Raw genomic sequence first — 18,297 nt, 5'->3', positions numbered from 1 at the left:
TTTTAGACATGCCAAAGTGATTTGTTGACCCATAAAACCCATGATTTCCAAATTTCAGTTGATTACAGCTGAAGTTTACTGGAAGAGGCCTTGTGTGGCCTGTGACTCAGTGTGGCAGCCTGATTTCTAGTATGGTGTTGGCCATGTGCAGGCAGTGTTAATTTGTGCTCTATAGTTAAATATTTGCTCTTGTTCCTTCCAGAATTTGTCTAGCCTTGCCTCAAACTTTTTGAGTGAGTCTGCATTTACCACTCACTCTGGCAGCTCATTCCAATTATTAATGACTATTGTTAAAGGAGTACTTTCTCAGGTCCAACCGTGTTCTTGGACCAGTGCTTTAGAGTTTATGTGTATTTCTTTGCCAAAATCTTTACAAATTACTACCCTTTACTCTCACCTTATATCAGTCAAGCAAAAGATTCTGAATTGCAGAAAACTTAAACATGCTGTATCTCCCTTATTTTTCAAGCTACTTAAAAAAAAAAAAAATTGTTATTGCAGAAAAAATAAAAATATCGTATCTCCCTTATTTTTCAAGCTATTTGAAAAATTAAAAGATAACTTTGTTTGCAATGAAAAGGTCTTTTATATGCAAGAAGAATTAAGGGTTACAAACTTGGAATTTTAGTGCTGGTACCTACCAATTTTATTGACACACACTGTACCACTTCAACCATATAAAGTATGCAAGCATATGTTGCTAAATTATGATATTCGACAGGCAGTAGTCCCTCTAACAATAAATGGCAATTGGTAATACATTCCAACTTAACATCATATAGAAATAAATGTATAAATAATGGGTTGTGGCTTTCCAGGCAGAAAGGTACTTCAGCTTACATGTGTAACAAGGCATGACTGGATTCTAACCTTACCTCTATTATCTATATTGGATTGAATTTACTTGAAGATGTTGTGCTGATAATCTAAATCATTATCGTCCATAAGCACATGAAAAATAAGATCCTATCAAGTTCTCTTACGGAGACTTCCCGGGTACTTGTTTACACCCAAACACAAACATGGCCATGTGATGAATACGGATTTGACTCCCGTTTGTTATCATTCATTATTTGTATATTTAGACACGATAGAGAATTTTTTCAAGTCTATAAATCGACAAAAGCTGAACCACAAGACTGTCATTTTTGGTAATGGGAAAAATATTTTGTTACTTTTTAGGTGAATATATTTGCTTCATCGGCATTTGAGTCTTGTATTTGAATTTTGTTATAGGAACAAGCGTGTGACGTCAAGGCAGCCATGTTGTGTTTTGAGCCGCGGTGGAGCGACGCTGCTGTGTGTGCTAGTTGACGCTTTACACAGACGATAGGATGTGGTCGTCTTGATGGCTTCATAGTTGTGATTATCAACATGCATGAATATACAATACAAAGGTGAATAAAGTGAGCAAGGAAGGTGTTTTTAGTGTTTAGGTACCCCTAGCGTGGTCATGTGACGTGAACGGACCAATGAGGAGTGGCGTAGCGTAAGGTGACGGTGTAACTGCTACATCCACCTAAAAGTTGCACACAAATCCCTATTTATCATGGACTAAGCCGCCCATCCTGCCTCTGCTAGGCATCAAACTAACTGCATCGAACCTGCACCATCGGCACTGCAAGCGATATAAATGCAATAATGAACGATGGACAGATAGGCAGCTGCATAAAGGAGCGTGGCCGTTTGCCCGTTGCTCGTCTTCGAGTCAGCCATAACTGTACGAAAGGAGTGGAACTCGAACAAATACATTGCTTGTCATGTCAAAAGTTATATTCTACCAGTTTATGAGCTTGGAAACCTCTCATGCTTTGACTTTGTCCAAAACTATGAAGCTTGTATGAGCGAAAGTGAGAACACGGGCGTGAGGGCGTGTATAAGCGGGCGTGGGTGAGGGTGGCATAGGGACGCTGCCGATCCCGGTGAGCCCTACCACTACCCGCCATTTTGAAACCCAAGCCGTTATGGCCGACGCCACTACCGCTCCGTGTTGAGCTTGGCCGCGGATTTACCCCGTAAAGATGTAAGTGGTTCTCCGTCGTATATATTTTTGCGTGCTGTGAAATTCAGAGACAGTGGTGGTTTCTTTTTTATCGGTGAAAAAGTTGTGCAAAAGTGTAAACAAGGCAAAAGAGTGTAGTGGCTACGAAACCTCAATCCAAGGTGATGTGAAGTGTTGTGAGTTGTGCAGGCTTTTCCCGCCTTTCCGCAGTGGAGTGATATACAATTAAAAGAATAACAATATTCGCCAGATATACAAATTGATAGTATAGATGTAATCAAACAAAGAAATGCGAAGTGTCGCAATGGGGTGAAACGCCTGCTTTGGGACTGCCTAAGCCATTGTTGTGTAGTAGGTATGGGCTCTCGGTGCCCGTAAGAAGCCGAAAGCAAGCCTTGAACCGTTGTGCTCGATTTCTGTAATTTGTCATAAGGGATAGGCTTGTTCACCAATGAATATATGAAAATGTTGTGTTGTGATTTGTTGCGAAGGGAGAAAGTAAGATTGTTTGCTGATGCTTGGGCGAGATAAGCATGAGCATTTGCTTCAACCAAAGAAGAGGAGTGCTTTCCAAGAAGGACAAGAAGTGCGGTTATTTTGATAGCTTATTCTTTTTGTTCGTTTGACGTATGTAGACTACATGAGTTGTTGTTCAAAGTAATTAGTGCTTTAAGTATATATATATACTGCAATTCTTTTATTTATTTTTACTATTTTGATCTAAAGCAGTACCACATGTAGTTTTTTTTTTTTTTTTTTTAATTTTTTACTTTCAGAATACTTTGACCATGAATTTTAGTGGCATGTTTACAGGCATCAAGGTTGATCTTGGTGCAGGTACATATTTTTTTTAAGCTGAAAGACGATTGACTGCATGTACCACATTAAGCATGAAAATTTTTAGTGGTAGGAAGAAAGCATAAGCATGTGGAAAATAGGATTCCTTATAATTTTTATAGGTTCAAATTTGATAAAGAATTCCATTTTGTTTTAATATAGCTGTTCCCACCAATATATAAGTTTATTGTTTATGCCCATAATTAGGGTTAAGTATGAATTGAAGTTAATCCAGTTGAGGTCGGGGCAGACATGGATTTTTTTTTTTAAGGCTGTGTGATTTGGAAAGCGAGCAGTTCAGGCTATTGCATGAGGAAACCAGCATAGGAAAGTGTAGACTTGCTTGGGTTTCATATATGCTACTGTGTTGATAGTTACTTTAATGTTTTACTTTGGTTTTGCATGGTGCAATGGAGTATGGTTGTTTTTTGTAAGATCTTTGCAGGAGTGTAGAAGGTAGTCATTGAATTGAAATACTTTATTGTTCTCCCTCTGAGAATAAATTGAAGAGACACAAGAATGAACTCTAATATAATTGATATAGCTTAAGAATCTTGAACCTTGGCAAATTGGCACCATCTTAGTACAAGTGCTGAAATTAGCTTCATAACGTAGTAACAATCATGTACAGATTATATTCTAGTCCGAGGCATCACCATTGACTACATATTATGCTACGTAGTCAAGTTTTGGTTTCCTTCTTTGGCCTTCCCCTTTGTAGGAAAGGGATGTGTAAGTAGATGGCATTAAGAATTTACAAGTGCATGTTGTGTTTGGGTTTACCAAATTTTTATACTCAAATCATTTGAGTTTAAGGAAACATACACAAATGTGTCCTCAGAAGATTCCAAATTAGTTAGAGAATTTATTCCAGTAAGTGTCTGGGGAACAGATGACCTATTGGTGCCCATCCATTTAAGTATAGAAAAGGTACCTGTCGAGGCAGGTGCACTAGATTCCAATAGATTATTATTATTATTATTCTGATTTATGCAGAATATGAATGCAACTATTACACAATGATGTGAAGAAACCCACATTTTACTTTGAATCCACCTGCTCTTCACATTACATCATAGTCATTCCACCCCATTCAACTTCAAACAACCCTAAACAATTCATGGAGATACCTATGATAATGTATCCTCAGCAGCCCTACAATATATCTGTATGAAAGAACATATAGATGATGACACATGCACTCTTAATAAACTATAGCAGAGAAATCACTCCTAAGATAGATGAAATTTGTACTGGCTTATGTAAATTCAATTCGCCACTATTCACAAAAATATGAATATATAATTGGAATGGCAGGACATGCTTGCTCAGGGTGTACCCATCACATGGAAGACAGCACTAATGCAATATTGGCCTTCTCTCACCCAAAACAACACCTATCCTGTAAGCTACTTTGTCTCCCCAAAATAGAGTTGAATCAGTAGCTGGTGCCACTTCCTAGTGGTTGTGGGTTTCCTGGAAGAAAACTGGTGCAACAGATTGAGACCAAAATTATATAAAAATATATGACACAGTTTTACGGTAGCAATTACTATCACACCATTCACTCCACCACCTTTGCAGGCAACCCAACTGGCCTATTGCTGTGAATAAATATAAGTTGTATATGATGTGGTGTGTGATATAGTGCTCATGAAAATATGGTGTGCTTTGGTACATAATTTTGAAGGGGAAGGGGCCTTAATGCATGTGGGCCTTTATTAAGGAGGCCTTAATGCATGTGGAATGTCTGCTGAACACAGAAAATAGTGTGAAAGAATGAATGGATGAAGAGGTTTAAGGCTGATCCATTAATTATTCAATTGTGTGCAAGTGTGCTTAAGCTATGGAAAAGGCCTTGGGTGTTTTTATTTCATGGGCTTCTCACCCTCGTACACCATGACAGTGCAAGGGGAATCACATCAGTCAGTATAAACGATTATACATTAAATGACCTGCACTCAAGAGATCCTGTCTCTCATCTTTCCAAGATTTTTGATTTTCTGATTATTTTAGCTTTTGCTATATCATCTGACTAGTTGATGCTATTACATGGAAATCTTTCTTGGCATCCAATAGTCATGCCTTTGTTTCCTTGACATTATGACTTCGCTAAATCAGTCCAAGAAAATATGCAGTAAAATCAAGGGAATGCTAATCATAGTCTACAAACAGTTTATAAGCATAGTTGAATAGGTCATTTCCACAGCTTGGTTCCCAACAATTGGGGGGCTTAACAAAAAACACTCTTAATTGGACACCTGCGCACACAAACTAAAATCCTCACCATAAAACTTCATGAGAAACTGATAAGCATAGTTTTATGCAAGAGCCCTCAACCATACTCATCCATCTCATCACATAACTCAAGCACAACCAACTGAAAGTTAAAGCATACTATTCATCTGTTTACAATAATGTACCACACAAGTACATTCGCACCCAAAATGCTTAATAGTACTAACTACCAAACTCCCTATGCCATTACTCCAACATCAGCCCCCACAGAAAAGTTCCTCACAAGAGAGCCAAGAACCATACTAGCATGCATGTGCTGTCTCCATCCAAAATGAATGGACAAACCCTTCCATTGGAAGAGAATCCTGAAATTGAAGCCCTTGCTTTTGATACCTCTGTAAGGCAGTGTCTGCACACCAAAGCTCTTCCAGTAAAATGAAAAAATAAACTTCCAGAATTATTTGTAAGCATAAGCATTATAATCAGTCAATAAACAATTCATAAGAACCAAAAGTGATTAAGCTTTCACAACTTGGCTCCCAATAGTCAACACAAATGTTTAATCTTGCATAGTAAAGCATTGGAAACAATACCAGAATGCATCAAAACCACCCCCATAGAACACCTGCTCACCAAGAAACCCCCTTGTAAGATATATTATTAAAATTATACATACACATTTTTATGCTAGAACCCTCAACCCCAGCCACCCATCTTTACATCACACAAGCACAACGAGCAAAGTGTAACAGAAAAAAATGTATACTACTTCAACATGAACAACAGCCTACCATCTGTAAAATACAATATATCCAAATAAAAACATATTCATACCCTGATCACAAAGCACTCTTTTAAACATGCCACTAAATTGTAGGCCAGTATCACTAACCAGCACAATAGTGAAATATTGTGAAAGATTGATGCATCAAATATCTTAAAAAGATGGGTATTCTGAGACTATCAGTTTGGCTTCAGATCTGGAAGGTTACGTGTGTTGAACCTTTTAAACTTTAATTAGAGAGTGACTGATGTGCTGCAAAAGAGAGGGGTGGATGGACTGCATGTACTTGGACTTAGAGAAGGCATTTGATAAAGTACATCACAGTTGACTTATGTGGAAATTGGAGCATGTTTGAGGATTGAGAGGCAAACTATTAGGATGGATTAAATACTTGTTGAAGGAAAGATGTGTGAGGACAGTAGTAAAAGACATGATGTCAAGCTGGAGAGCAGATGAGTAAAGTACTGTAAGGTTCAGTGCTTGCACCAATAATTTTTCTTGTCTATATCAATGACATGGTGGAAGAAACAGCAAGCTATGCCAACATGTTTGCAGATGATTCAGAATTCATGAAGAGTGAAAAAAATAAGGATGCTGGTAGGATATTGCAAAAAAGATCTTAGATATAATTTTTGCATGGAGCCAAGAATTGGAAATGAAGTTCAGTACCAAAATATGCAACAAAATGGAAATGGGCAATAGTGCCAAAAGGCCATCATTAAATTATTCCTTGGGAAGCAAATATGTTACAAAAGCAAAAGAGGAGAAAGACCTGGGACAACCTGGCACCTGGCAGATGTATTGGCAGGATTGTGGGAGAGATGTGGACTACTGCAGGTTATACTGGCATTCCATTATGTGGATGAAGATATTATGAAAAAACTCATTGAAACCATATACTGTACATCCAGAAATAGAATATGCACCAGTAGTATGGTCCTCCTCACAGCCTGGTAGATTAAACCTTATGTAGCGTATTCTACACAACCCCGAAAACAGATACAGCTTAGATAACACACTTAGAGAAAATGGAGTGCGAGAGAGACTTGGTAGTTCTAGTGAGTCTAGACCTTAAAACCAGGAAACAGTGCATTAGCACCAGGAATAAAGCTAACAGAGCATTAGGTTTCATTGCTAGGACAGTAACGAATAGAAGTGAAGAGATAATTATCAAAATATCTAGCAATAGTTAGCCCCATCCTTGACTATGCGGTACAGTTTTGGTCTCCATCCTACAGAATGGACATCAATTCACCAGAATCAGTACAGAGAAGAATGACCAAAATGATACATGGACTTGGAAATTTGCCTTACGAAGAGAGGCTTAGGCTCCTTAACCTCTTCACTCTGGGGCACATCGCACGTCTGGCAGCATTAGCTGCCCGACGTGCGATGTTGCGTCATAATAATCGCATGATAGAAAATAAAGTCAGTGCTCAATCGTTCGTTCTCTTTCACCCATGTATTTTGATAACCATAGAAAATTGATGAAGCCAGTTTAGAGAGAATGGAAATTACGTAGGTATGACTACAATAAATATAATCAAGATGCTGATGTCTGCATCATCAAGTACCCACTTGCTCCTCATGCCGCCTACGTAGGCGTCACCGTATGGAAGTGGTTAACTTACATTCTCTGGAAAGATGCAGAGTGCGGGGTGATCTAATAGAGGTGTTCAAATGGATCAAAAGCTTTAACAAGGGTGATGCAAACAGGGTAACTTTAAAACAACAGGGCAGGACTCGCAGTAATGGTTATAAACTGGACAAATTTAGATTTAAGAAGGAAATAGGCAAGAGTTGTTTTACTAATAGGGTGGTCGACGAATGGAATAAACTTAGTAACCATGTAGTAAGCGCTGAAACTATCAGTTGTTTTAAGAAACAATTAGACAACTTTATGGATTTGGATGACAGGTGGTGATGGCAACCTGATGACCATTTACAGAATCTTGAAAGGCACAAGTCCTTGATGGAGAGGACTTGTTAAATTGGGATAAGAGAAATGCAAGGAGACATGATAAGAAACTAAAAAAGGATAGTTATATAAGAGACCTGGTGGAAATGTTTTCCACTGATAGTGGTGGATGTCTGGAACAAATTGGATAAAACAGTAGTGTGTGCAATAACTATACACAAATTTCAGAGCAAACTAGACACTGCGAGATAAAGACGGGACACCAAAAGCATAGCTTCCCTTCCCATAAGATAATCTTGGTAGGTTCAAATCCAGCCCAGGGCTGAAATAATTTCAATATTGCTCCGCTGCGAGTTGTTACTCCAACTCATGTGGGTGGGGAGTTGGAGGTGGGTGTGCATGTAAAGTCACAGCATTACTCATAGATCGATCATATGTTAGCTCTGAGCTCTCTTCTTGTAGGGAAATAGCTGTTGATCACGAGTACACCATGTGACCCAAGACAACATACACTTCTTTGGGAAGATTGACTGCATATTACTTCAAGTCAGTTTTCACCAGAGAAAATGTACAACATTGGGATAAAGGGTGAGAAATGACACCCCCCCCCCTGAGGGAAATAATTATTGGTGTGCTAGTTAATCGGCATCTGCAAGAATCGGTAATTTTTTTTAGAATGGTATTTGGCATCAACACTATTTTGCTTATACATACATATACCAAGGCTTTTTCCCCCTTCCAAGGGAGGTAGCCAAAAAGGGAAAGGCATAAAAACACTCCCACCCATTTCATCCCCAAACACACTCCACACCCCTCCCACCCTTCCTCTCATCTGAGCACCTCCTGGATGACGGGTCATCCCTGCACCCCGCCCACCGCCCTGGGTCAGAAGCAGCGTCGCAAGACACAGTACATCCACAGCAAGGCCGCTTCATTTAATCGGCGACCCCCCCTCTCCGTCCCCCTTTGCATATAAGGAGAGGACGGGGAGAAATCCCTTCGGGCTGCATCAAAATTCACTCACACATACTACCCCCCCCCCCCCCCCGCCCATTCCTCCTCATGCAGTCACAACATCATCCATATACAACCATTCTCCACTCACCTCTGTCTTCCGTCCTCTCCCTTCCTTCCTCAACAGACATTCCCCTCTTCCCCAAAGCCCCCTTCACCCCATCCATCCACCTCATCCTAGGACGTCCCCTCATGTTCACTCCCTCCACATCTGCCTTCCATACCTCTTTTACTAGTCTTTCTTCACTCATTCTTTCCATGTGTCCAAACCATCCTAATATTCTTTCATCAACCCTCTCTCCCAAATCCTTTTTCACCCCTGTTTTCCTCCTCACCTCCTCATTTCTCACTCTATCTAGCCAATGCAATTTCCCACATTCCTGGGTCAAAGATAGTAGAGACTGACTTAGGTTTAGGTTTTACTATTAAGTTAGGATTAAGAAATTGATTAATAAATTTTACACTCTGCACATGTTTTATAAAAACCATGCATTAAATGATTCAAGTTACTTGAAGTTAGTAGTTACATCAAAATCTATGAAATCGGTAATTTTTTACTTCTTACCCATAGAAAATAATACAATCATACATTGATAATCATAAAGTGGTCAGTCAATAAGCACTTTATTAAATTCATTTGATCATCAGCATCCAACAGTACAACAACTGGCATGTATAAATCTACATAGATTATAAGGCAAATGAAAGTCATAGATTAATAATTTTATATAAGTGGAATCGGCATTAGCAACTAAGAGTGAATAGGACTCTGCATTGGCAATTAATGGTAAATAGGAATCTGCATCGGCAATTAATGGTAAATAGGAATCTGCATCGGCAATTAATGGTAAATGGTCATCTGCAAAAATGTAATCGCCACACCCCTAGAAATAATGGATGTTGATGTCAGGTAATCACATGGCCCGGATGGAATTGCAAACTGGATACTAAAAGTAGGGGTGTGCCGATTCCTATTCACTCTTATAGTTGCTGATGCTGATTCCACTTTATATAATTATGGTATATCAGTTTTTAATATTAAGTAATTAAACTATGATTTTTACTTGCTTTAATCTATGTAGATTTATACATGCCAGCTGTTGGATGCTGATGATTTAATGAACTTAATGAAGTGCTTATTGATTGACCACTTTATGATTATCAATGTATGATTGTATTATTTTCTATCAGTTGAAAAAGAGGTTAAAAATTACCTGTTTCATAGATTTAGGTGTAACTACTGACTTCAAGTAACTTGAATCATTTAATGCATGGTTTTAATACAACACATGTGCATGTGTAAAATTTATTAATCAGTTCCTTAATCTAAACCTAACTCAGTCTACTGATATTTGATCCATGGAATGTGGGAAATTGCTTTTTTTAAGTTGAACTTTATCCAAATTTGACTTGTGTAATGTGAATTTGACAGCAAATCATCTACACACGAATCATAGTCATAGCTGTCTGTCAAAATACTTTAAAAAAATCTTTATAAATGATTTGTTTGGCTATAAATTGCTGCGGAGTAAGTGGGAGTAAATCTGTCTGCTGATTTTTTGCACTTATATCATTTGTTTTGTTATCATTTATCCATTTGTTTATTATTATTTGCTTGATTCTCATTTATTATTAGTTGTATGTCAATTTATTATTTACTATTTACCTGTTTGTTTATTATTTAACTATACCTATGCATTTATGTATTTTATTTACTTACATTATTATAGTTTTTATTTATTCATTTATCATTATTATTATTATAATACTTTTGTAATTTGTGTTATAGCACTAGATGGCAGTGTAGATTTAACCACTACCACAGCATATTCCAAGCCGCCTCATTCCCTACGGTTGTGATGCTATGTGAAAATAAAATAAAAGCAATGATTATTTGGTAATGGTATCTCATATATCACATAATATGCTGCATGGCCCTAGACAAGCACCAGAACAATGAATAATAGGTAAATTACTGATTTGGCATTGACAAAATAATGCCGATCCCAAATCCCTATAAAAAAATCCAATTCTTGCCAATGCCGATTAATTGGCACACCTGTAACTAAAAGAATGTAAAGAAGAACTTATAGACAGAATTGCAAACTGAATATTAAAAGAATGTAAAGAAGAACTAATAGACAAAATATATAAGTTGCTCACTCAAGGAAAAATACAAGAAGACTAGAAAAATGCTGATACAGTGAGTCCTCCTTATAAGGTAATTCTTTATCCAGTAAATTCACAGTTACGGTATTTGGTAATTACTACCCTCGATTCTATTTACGGTAAGAAAAATTCACAAATATGGTATCTGCTAGATATTTTGAAGAGGAAAGAGGTGGGAGAAGGTATGTCTGCCATATTCTATTATTACATGTCACAATGGGTGGGGTATACATTAATTTCAATTTGCGGTAAGGTTTTCAGGAACGCATATGTACCGTATAACAAGGACTTAATGTATCATACCAATATATAAAGGAAACAAGGAAGACACAAGTACAGTAGCCAAAACTTGTGAAAATTTTATAAAAATAGATGGATAAAACATCTGGTGGAGAACAATATACTAAATCCAAGACAGTTTGGATTTAGGGAAGATTATGTGCCACATATTTGATCTGTTTTTACTCAAGACTACTAGATATAATATAGGAAAGAGACAGATGGGCTGATTGTGCTTTCCTAGACCAACAAAAAGCTTTTGACAAAGTACCACACAAAAAACTATTGAATAGCCAGGGCGACATAACACATCCCTGACGAAGTTCCACCTTTACCTCAAACCATTCACTCTCTCCATTTCTAATCCTAACACAAGCTCTGCTACTCTCATAAAAACTCTTGACTGCTTTTAACAGATAAACAAAAAAAAATCTGGGAAACTTACAACTTGCTAAGATCAATAAAGGTGGCTTTTTCTTACTTGGATGAAGAAATGGTAAAGAAAAAAACTAGTCACACTGATCAGGCCAAAATTGGAATACACAGTGACACTATGGTCACTCAGTACCGAAAAAAATATAAGGAAAAAAATAGAGGATCCAGAGTGCAACTACAAAGATAGCCCCAACACTTTCAAAACTGTCATATAAAGAGAAATTGTCAAAACTGGAATTGACAACTCTGGAACAAAGGAGAGAAAGAAGTGACTTGTTAACTATCTACAGAATCATGAGAGGTATGGAACTCCATGATAGAGAAGACTTACTAAATTGGGATAGAAGGAATACAAGGGGACATGGAAGGAATTTTAAAAAGGACAGTTATAGAAGAGACCTGGAAAAGAACAGCTTTCTCCCACAGAGTGGTGGGTGTATGGAACAAACTAGAAGAAACAATAGTGTGTGCAAAAACCATACATGAGTTTAGGAGCAAGTTAGACACTGTGAGATACAGGGATGGGACACCACAAGTGTAGCTCCCCTTCCCATAAGATACAACTAGGTAAATACACATACAGTCACATCAGTGTCAGCCCCACAGGGTAAAATCCCCTTCAAGAGTTGCAAGAACTATACTATCATTCTTGTATTTGGTACACAGAATAGGCATGGCCATAGAATCAAACTGCCCCAGAAGCAACTATGATATGGTTGGGCATTGAGCACCTCATCCTAAACTGCCTCACACTAACTACCTCTGGACAACAAAATTATATTTTCCTTGAGTGACTTATCAGCCTGTCTGGTGATCATTGGAAGTTATCTATGAACTATGGGTTTTCTGCAAGAGAAACTTGGAGCAACAGAATGATTAATTGAATCATGAATCCAGCACAAATTACCAACAAAGAATAGGCTTGGCTATAGAAAATGCCTCAGATACAACCATCACACAGAGGACACTGATCACATTATCTTATACCACTTCACACTAGCTATACCAAGACAACAACACAATATATCTTTTTGAGTGTCTTGTAGGCCAATCTGGTGGCTGTTGCATATTACCTGGGACCTTATATCTTCTGAAAGAGAGACTTGATGTAACATATTCGTTGATTACTATGTTTCAACTGCAATTTTGCCAATATGTTTGTCAGGTGATAAGGTATCCATGACCACCTAGGTCTTCCTTGCGTTTTGCTCTTGTAACTTCAATTCAATCCAACATGCATACCTAAAGGCTGCTTCCCCTTTTTCAAGGAAGGTAGTCAGCTAAGGCATGCACCCAGTCTTCACCATTGCAACATCCATTTGTTTTCCTTTTTATTGTAGCACCTAGTCTGGATAAGAAACTGTATACAGACACACAGTCCCAGCAGGGGCCCAACAGCCAAGCTGGTTTACCCCCTCGACTTCATTTACATGGTGACCCCTTCCTCCTTGTTCACTCATGGGTAAATAAGAGAAGACTAGGAGAGAGATCTGTAGACCATGTCAATTTATCATCCATTCATAATCATTCATTACATACCTGTTCCTTGTCCTTTCCTTTCCCTGCTCAACTGACATTCACCTTTTATGTAAGGTCCCCTGCACCCCATCTATCCATCTTGTTTTTTGTCTTCCTTTTAGGCTCACCTCTGCCATCCACTCATTTTGTGGTCATACTTCATGCATATATGTATGTGTATCAAGATTTTGTTAAAATTTTGCAACATTACAGGTACCAGACAAAACCCTTGTATGTCTGCTGATAACTGCCACCCATCCTGACATCTTTTACATATGTTCTTGTTGAGACATTGACAGGTTGACATAAGTGGAGTAGGAAACATAGGAGTCTTATTCCGAGTTTATTCCTGACTAGTTTCACACATATGGTTTGAAAAAGCATACCTGTGAAACTAGTCAGGAATAAACTCACTCTTTTGTTTCCTACTCCACTTACGTCATATGTTCTTGTGTACTAGTTCTTTATGGAAATCCTTAATCCATTCAAATTGCTAATATCATAAGTCCTATAGTGTGCTTCAGTTTTCACATAAGTCAAATTTATGCTACCTTATGAAATATCATTCTGATCTATGTATCAAGCAGTCCATGCAACCTTTTCCTGTGGTCACTGGAACAACATTTGGACAAAACAAAGAAACTAATACTACAATATACAAACAATGCATATACTCAGTGATGAATTATGCGAGTCCAGCATGGGCACCTAATCTCAGTGAGACACACCTCAAGATCCTTCAGACCATACAAAACAAAGTATTAAAAACAATTACAGGCTGCACATATACAACACCTACAGATCACCTACACTATGAAACAAAGTCCTCAAAGTCAAAGATCACCTTGACATGAAAGGCACACAAACACTTGCTGCAGCCTCCACAAACACAGCACACCCCAAGAACAAAAAAATCTATATCACACACAAATACTTCTCTTCCTTCAAAACCACCAAATACCAGCTTCCGGAAACATATTCATAATCACATCACTCACTGCTCCATTAACACACTAAAAGACAACATATTGCTAAATGCCAGACCCCCTGATATCCATCCATCTGAATCCTCGCTCCCATGAAAGGACATGGTCCACCTGGCCAGACTGCGATGCGGCCACCGCCCAGCCCTTCTAAGCTACCAGAAGAGACTGGGTGACTGCATTGTGAACAAATGCCCAGGATGTAACACTTCACCCCACACTATTCAACACGTCATGGAAGACTGCATTATACACAATCATGCATGCAAACAACACAACATACACTCCAAAAAGGATTTGTGGGAAAATCCTGTTTCGGCTGTGGCATTCCTTGGGGAGATGGGATTGCTCGGACAGACAGTCTAGGGAACAACAACAACCTTTTCTTGCAGGACATCAACTGCTCTTAAATAGAAACTGGCATGATACACATGTTCTTCCAGTTCTAAAACCTTGCCCTCCACCAAAAACACACACACACACTATATTTTGTATCTTCTTTGTTTATTTCTTCTTATTTTTCTTCAGTAATTCAACTTGTACTGGTCAATGACAGTGTGTAGCTCATTGTCTTCTATTGCTTGCTCTTGCTCCTCCTCCTCCTCCTTCTCCTTCGTCTTCTTTTCTCATTCTACCTTCCCTGTCAGCATCTTGTAACATTCTGTCATATCACCATGTCCTTTGGTAAACCAATGCTGTTACCTTTTTAAAGTAAAAGAGTGACTAATATAGCAATGACTATATTTTATAATGTGGGTACTGTAATGTGTTACATTGTACATTTGGCAGCCGATGTCATGCACAAGAATTTGACTCATAATACAGATTGCATAAGTCGGTCATTGTTGTGCAAAATTATATTAAATATTACTTCAAAGTTACTGCATGTGTCTGAGCATTCAGGATACAAGCCGCACTTGATGTTGGAAAACCCAGAGGTATGGGGGTTAAAGAAAATTGATGTATCTTCAAAAGTGACTTCACTCAGTAGAGTTAAGGGAATCGTCCATCAGAAAATCACACAAAAAAAAAATTAAATACGAAATTCTGAAAATATTTCCTCTAAAAGTGTTGCTCATGAGCTATTTCGTGGCTGAGTATGGAAGCTATATCTTGATTTTTACTATCTAAAATAATACAGTACCCCCCACCCTACTGTGGCTGGGTCATGTGCGCTGCATACTGCATATTACGTTTTCTGTTGTTACATATATTTGCTAACAAAAGCTGTGTATTTTGCAACAATATTTATGCTTTTATATGATAAATAATAGCATACAAGCTAATATGTTGACAGATGCTGTGACAGTTGACACAGTATTATGGCAAGGCAATACGTGATTGTGTGAATACTGACGTTCAGACAATGCGTAAAACTATCATGGCCTCCTACCTGCATTCTGTCAGCACAGATGAGAAGCCATTGCATTCTTACTCTCCTAAGGGAGAAGACTCGTGGTGTTTTTTTCCAGAGAGCACTAGCCAGGTAAGAGGTACCCGAGTCTCACAGAGTCAAGAAGCCGTTCCTGGCAATATATCAAGACCTCACCTCTACAGAGCTTTTAGAGAAATGCCTCAAGGGAAGGACACAAAACCAAAATGAAAGCTTCCATGCAAAGATCTGGGCTTTGAGTTCAAAGAGGAAGTTTGCATCAGCAGCTAGAGTTTAATTCTGTGCTCAAGTTGCAGTTCTGAACCACATCTTTGATTATGAACTTGCATATATGCCATCAGCAAGAGGGACAACAACCAGTGATGCCATAAAACAGCTTAGGATGGCAGATAAAGATCGTCTGTCGCCAAAGATGCATCGCGCCAAGAAAAGGAAAAGTGCAATATAACCCTGGTGGATACTAACTGGATTCATCATATAAACTTGTAATTAATCAAAAGCTGGCAACAAAGAGTAGGGTTGTGCCTATGATACCCTTTCAACACCATAACATCCTAAATGATGAAAGGGGACCAGTAACTATGAACAAGAAACTATGACGCTCATTCCTGAAAAACTTGATTTTTGCACATTTAACTTGATTCATATCCAAAACACCACCACTGATTTTTAACTGCAAATCCTTTTCGGATTCAGTATAATTGGGAGAATATTTGGAGGCAGATTTATGTCCTATCAAGGACTAGTAGGATTTTTTCATATACTTTTTTTTTTCTCCATCAACTTACTTTGGATTTTTTTCTCATAACAGACTGATCAGAACATCATAATTCTGCCTCCGTTTATCTATCTTAGCCCATTATAAAGACAAAAAATAATCAATATCCAGTCAAAGGTCTATCCTCTGAATCAATTTCAAAATTTTCAAAAATTAACCCTCGGGGGGGGGGGGGGAATCACAATAAAAAAAATATAAGAATAAATGACTTCAAAACTCGGTGGTATCCTCTCTCAGACAAGACAGTTACTAGGAAAAAATCTCAGCCACTTTCACCCCAAACTAAAAAAAGTTCGATTTTCTAATGAACGATCCCCTTAAGACAAGGTATACCTATATCAGTATTGTTAAAAGGTGGCCTAATTTTGCTTGTACAGTCAGCAATAGTTGATACACTTATTGGTCAATTATTCAGTAATCTGCATTTAACCCATGGGTTGCCAGGCAAAAGTGGTATACCCCCCGTGTGTGTGTGTCTCTCTCTCTCTCTCTCTCTCTGTGTGTGTGTGTGTGCTCGTTCGCTCTCATCAACTCAGGGCTCAGTTCTATCCCCCACATTATTTAATCTATACATGCATGACTTACCCACGCCAGACACCTCAGAAATACAAATCTCTTCCTACGCAGACGACATAACAATCACATGCACACATCGTAACACAGACAAAGCTGCAGAAATAATCCAGCCTTACCTTGACACACTCAACACATGGTTCATCACAAACAGACTCAAAATAGCTCCAACCAAATCTACAGCAACACTTCTCACCAACTGGACAAAAGAACACAAATACATACCTCATCTCTACATCAACAACACTCTAATACCACACACAAACACACCGAAAATTCTTGGTGTAACATACGATACATCCATGTCTTTCAAACAACACCTCACAAACATAAAAAACAAATGTACACCTAGACTTAACGCACTTAAGTCAATCACTGGAACAACATTTGGACAAAACAAAGAAACCAATATAACAATATACAAACAATGCATACGCTCAGTGATGAATTATGCGAGTCCTGCATGGGCTCCTAATCTCAGTGAGACACACCACAACACCCTTCAAATCATACAAAACAAAGCCCTAAAAACAATTACAGGCTGCACAAATACATCACCTACAGACCATTTACACCATGAAACAAAAGTCCTCAAAGTCAAGGACCACCTCGACATGAGAGGCACACAAACACTTGCTGCAGCCACCACAAACACATCACACCCGCTACACTACATAGCAGAACACCCACACACACCAAGAAACATTAAAACTACACCCAAAGACCTTTATTACGCACAGATACTCTCTTCTCTTCCTCCACAACCACCAAATACCAGCCTCCGGAAACATATTCATAATCATATCACTCACCGCTCCATTAACACACTGAAAGACAACACACTGCTGCATGCCAGACCCCCTGATATCCACCCTTCTGAATCCTCTCTCCCACGAAAGGACAGAGTCCACTTGGCCAGACTGCGATGCGGTCACCACCCAGCACTTCTAAGCTACCAGAAGAGGCTGGACGACCGTGTTGTGAACAGCTGCCCAGGATGTAACACTTCACCCCATACCATACAACACATAATGGAAGACTGCATTATACACAATCATGCACGCAAACAACACAACATACACTCTATAAAGGATTTGTGGGAAAACCCAGTTTCGGCTGTGGCCTTCCTTGGGGAGACGGGACTGCTCGGACAGACAGTCTAGGGAACGACAACAACAACAACAACTCAAAATGATGTAAAACCAACAAATCTTGCATATTTTGATTCGCCCTAGCCTAGAAGTGGAGAAATTGGGTCAATTTTGTCGAGATATGCATGCGAAAGTTTGGAAGAATTTCCATAGATTTATGATGTTTCGAGTCCATGGACAGTCGCCCATAAGAGTCTGACACCAATGAAAAACGTGTTAGATAGT

General features: G+C 38.6%; 2 protein-coding genes across 12 annotated transcripts in view; one reads left to right on the top strand and one right to left on the bottom strand.

Moving 5' to 3' along the window:
- wds (WD repeat-containing protein wds) overlaps positions 1–1,043 on the bottom strand; it is a 62,795-nt gene extending 61,752 nt beyond the window's left edge. The window contains exon 1 of the mRNA XM_076199386.1: positions 876–1,043. The gene's annotated coding sequence lies outside the window, so the exon portion shown is untranslated. The remainder of the gene's footprint in view (positions 1–875) is intronic.
- Positions 1,044–1,182: 139 nt separating this feature from the next.
- Positions 1,183–18,297, top strand: part of LOC143033834 (uncharacterized) — a 446,867-nt gene continuing 429,752 nt past the window's right edge. For 2 of the 11 annotated variants that reach the window (XM_076199376.1, XM_076199377.1), the window contains exon 1: positions 1,605–2,023. In XM_076199376.1, coding sequence (XP_076055491.1) covers positions 2,022–2,023 — 2 coding nt within the window. In that variant the 5' untranslated portion in view covers positions 1,605–2,021. Of the gene's footprint in view, positions 1,398–1,604; positions 2,024–2,115; positions 2,589–18,297 lie in introns of those variants that run through there. The other 9 variants (XM_076199375.1, XM_076199378.1, XM_076199374.1 and 6 more) reach the window with 9 other exon arrangements.

The sequence above is a fragment of the Oratosquilla oratoria genome, chromosome 16, assembly GCF_046742065.1.
Source record: "Oratosquilla oratoria isolate Oo_2021 chromosome 16, ASM4674206v1, whole genome shotgun sequence".
In the NCBI taxonomy this organism is placed as follows: domain Eukaryota; kingdom Metazoa; phylum Arthropoda; class Malacostraca; order Stomatopoda; family Squillidae; genus Oratosquilla; species Oratosquilla oratoria.
This window is presented reverse-complemented; position numbering and strand designations above follow the sequence as displayed.